The sequence below is a fragment of the Rutidosis leptorrhynchoides genome, chromosome 1 (assembly GCF_046630445.1).
Source record: "Rutidosis leptorrhynchoides isolate AG116_Rl617_1_P2 chromosome 1, CSIRO_AGI_Rlap_v1, whole genome shotgun sequence".
Classification (NCBI taxonomy): domain Eukaryota; kingdom Viridiplantae; phylum Streptophyta; class Magnoliopsida; order Asterales; family Asteraceae; genus Rutidosis; species Rutidosis leptorrhynchoides.
In genome coordinates this window covers 310,185,565-310,188,458 of record NC_092333.1, presented here as the reverse complement: position 1 = coordinate 310,188,458, position 2,894 = coordinate 310,185,565, and the positions used below count along the sequence as shown (strand labels likewise).

Here is a 2,894-nt window from a genome sequence, read left to right as displayed (position 1 = left end):
ATCAGTTGATCTGCTTGATTGTCATGATGACAAATGCAAAGCAAATAGGTGTGTATGCGAATGCTGATGCATTGTCTAGTGATTCGCAGAATGTTTTATCATTTCTAATACAAGCAAATGCTAATGTAAACGCGGGTAAATCAGTTCAAGAACCGACTGCTAAGACATCTGCTGCAAACAATGCTAATGAATCACAGCCAGAAGTTGCTGTAGCAAAAATGGTAGCATGGAGGAATTTGCAGCAACATCGCGAAGAAACCATCACTGATGGTAAGCGATTAAAGATATTAGCCGGAAAAGCAGACAAAGTACTTGGTATTGCTATTGAGCATGCTAGAAAAGATTTTCGTGAAACTCATGTACCGTGAACTTATTTACTTCCGTTGAATGATTCTGGATCACAAGTTGATCGCTTAGTCATTGATCATTGCGATAGTGATAGCGATGGTGCGGATGAACGTGTTATCTTAAATTCTGTTTATAATTTAAAGACTGCGAAAGCGCCAAGAGAAGAGAATGAATTTTCTGATGATTCGGACAATGCGGAAGAAATTGTAAAAATTCTACATGTTAAGCGAAGGCGTCCACCAACACCTTTCCCTCGTCATGGGAATGAAGGTGAAGCATCTGATGATATTCGCAGAGAGGATGCTCAAAATTTTTTGGCAGATGCTTTCAAAAGCATTGCGCCAAAGTCAATGCAGCATAAGTTCGAACAGCCAAATTTCTTGCAAGATATGTTAACCAAGTTTTGTGCGGAGAATGTAGATACTCGCACAAAAAAGGCAACCGAAATCACTATTGCTGCGGACAAGTTTGTCCAGCATATTTCTGATTATCCAATTGTTTCTCCGCCAATTGTGTCTGCAACATTGGGGGTTTACTCAGGTTTAACCGATCCTTTAGATTTTCTGCAACGCTTTGAAGGGGTGGTGAGCACCTATAACTAGGATGAGCCAGTTGCTTGTAGAGTTTTCCCCATGGCTTTGAAAGGGTCAGCAAGGGAGTGGTTTCATAGCCTACAAGCTCGCAGTATTATTGGCTTTGTCGATCTTCGCGAAAAATTCTTGTTACAATTTCAGAATCTATTGCCGCAGAAAAAGACGCATATAGAATGTCATGATATTAAACAAGGCAACAAGGAAACTTTAAGTGCATTGCTCACGCGGTACGTTTATGAGTGCCAAAAGATCCCAAGCTTGAATGAAGATAAAAAAATCTCAGGTTTTTTGCACGCTATTAATCCGCAGCGACATCCAACGCTTGTGCGAAGATTGCGAAGAGATGTCCCGCAGACTTTTGCTAAGGTTCAGCAAGAAACATATGATTATCTCCGGGGTGGATAGGATAGCACTATAACCCCTGCATGTGGGTGGGGTAGAGACAAAAGCTGGCGGGATGACAATGATTCTTTTCGAGATGGTAACATGGATAGTTATCGCGGTTCTGGATTTCTGCGGAGAAATAACGGCGGTAGTTACTCGCGAAATGAAAGGTTTCAGGTTCAGCATGATAACCATGGTTATGGTCGTCGCGATCATTATTCTACGCGAAAGTGGAACAACGAATCTTTCAATATCATTCAGATGCTAACAAAAACCCCTAAAGAAATTTTGTTACAAGAAAGGGTTGCTAAGTCTTTTCCTGATTCGCAGCCTTTGGGAAAGAATAGTAGGCGTGATCGGTCAAAGTGTTGTGTTTTTCATGATGATTATGGACATGACACCAACTGCTGTAGAGATTTGGCGGAATTGATTGCGGAGGCATACGAACAAGGTAAGCTGGACCATTTAATCGCGCAGAACGCTGCAAGTACTGAAAATGCGATTATAATGCCTACAGAAGCCAATACCTCAAATGCGCCAAATGTGGTTGAGCGAAAGGCTCCCGCAGTGAAAAATTTGAGTGTAAACATGGTGAGTAAGAAAGAAAACCAGCGCGAAATCCAGGTCATTAATCTGGTAGAGGTGCAAGGTGAAATGTCTGTAATTCAAATATCTGAGCAAATTGTCAGTTGGAAATGTCCCTCTATTACTTTTCCTCCTGCAAGTCTGACCACGGATGTGGACAAACCAGTGGTGGTTTCATGCCGCATTGCAAATACTGGTATTATGATAATGAAGGTACATGTGGACACTGGTAGCAGTGTAGATGTCATGTACGAACAATGTTTTAGTAAACTGCCCGCAGAAATTCAAGTTTTGATGAAACCTACTGCGATTTCACTTGCTGGATTCTCAGGAGAGTCAACTTGGCCTGTTGGCCAGTTAGAATTGCAAATGGAGCTAGTTGATGACCGTGATTAGTTGCTGAGGCACCAAGCTTTATTGAATCTATACATAATGCGAAATCAGTCACGATTCAATATGATACTTGGGCGATCTGCTTTGCGCATGTTTGGCGCTATCCCTTCTACTATACATGGCATGGTCAAGTTTTCTGCTAATAAGGGAATTGGTGAAGGGACCCGTCCTAATCCATCTGGACGAATACATTACATTTGGTTACATCACGAGGTACTTGACCTCTATATGATACATTTTACAAACATTGCATTCGTTTTTAAAAGACCTACTTTCATTACATCGAAAGTTGACGCCATGCATACCATTTCATAATATATCCAACTATAATTGACTTTAATAATAATCTTGATGAACTCGATGACTCGAATGGAACGTCTTTTGAAATATGTCATGAATGACTCCAAGTAATATCTCTAAGATGAGCAAATGCACAGCGGATGATTTCTTTCATACCTGAGAATAAACATGCTTTAAAGTGTCAACCAAAAGGTTGGTGAGTTCATTAGTTTAACATAAATAATCACTTCCATCATTTTAATAGACCACAAGATTTCCAGTTCTCATAAATATATGTCCCATGCATAGAGA

General features: G+C 40.5%; 1 protein-coding gene across 1 annotated transcript; it reads left to right on the top strand.

Annotated features, from left to right (window-relative positions):
• The first annotated feature begins 980 nt into the window (after window positions 1-980).
• On the top strand, window positions 981-2,306 carry LOC139898905 (uncharacterized). Its single transcript, XM_071881706.1, has 3 exons — window positions 981-1,265; window positions 1,347-1,502; window positions 1,587-2,306. Exons 1-3 carry the CDS (start codon window positions 981-983, stop codon window positions 2,304-2,306), a joined length of 1,161 nt encoding a protein of 386 aa, XP_071737807.1.
• The last annotated feature ends 588 nt before the right edge of the window (window positions 2,307-2,894 follow it).

What these genes read in the sequence shown, in the direction of transcription:
- LOC139898905 (XM_071881706.1), top strand. Translation starts at nt 981, where the DNA reads ATGGCTTTGAAAGGGTCAGCAAGGGAGTGGTTTCATAGCCTACAAGCT. An exon ending in CGCAGCGACATCCAACGCTT is followed by an intron (nt 1,266 to 1,346) that starts GTGCGAAGATTG and finishes CGGGGTGGATAG; the next exon opens with GATAGCACTATAACCCCTGC. An exon ending in CGCGAAATGAAAGGTTTCAG is followed by an intron (nt 1,503 to 1,586) that starts GTTCAGCATGAT and finishes AATATCATTCAG; the next exon opens with ATGCTAACAAAAACCCCTAA.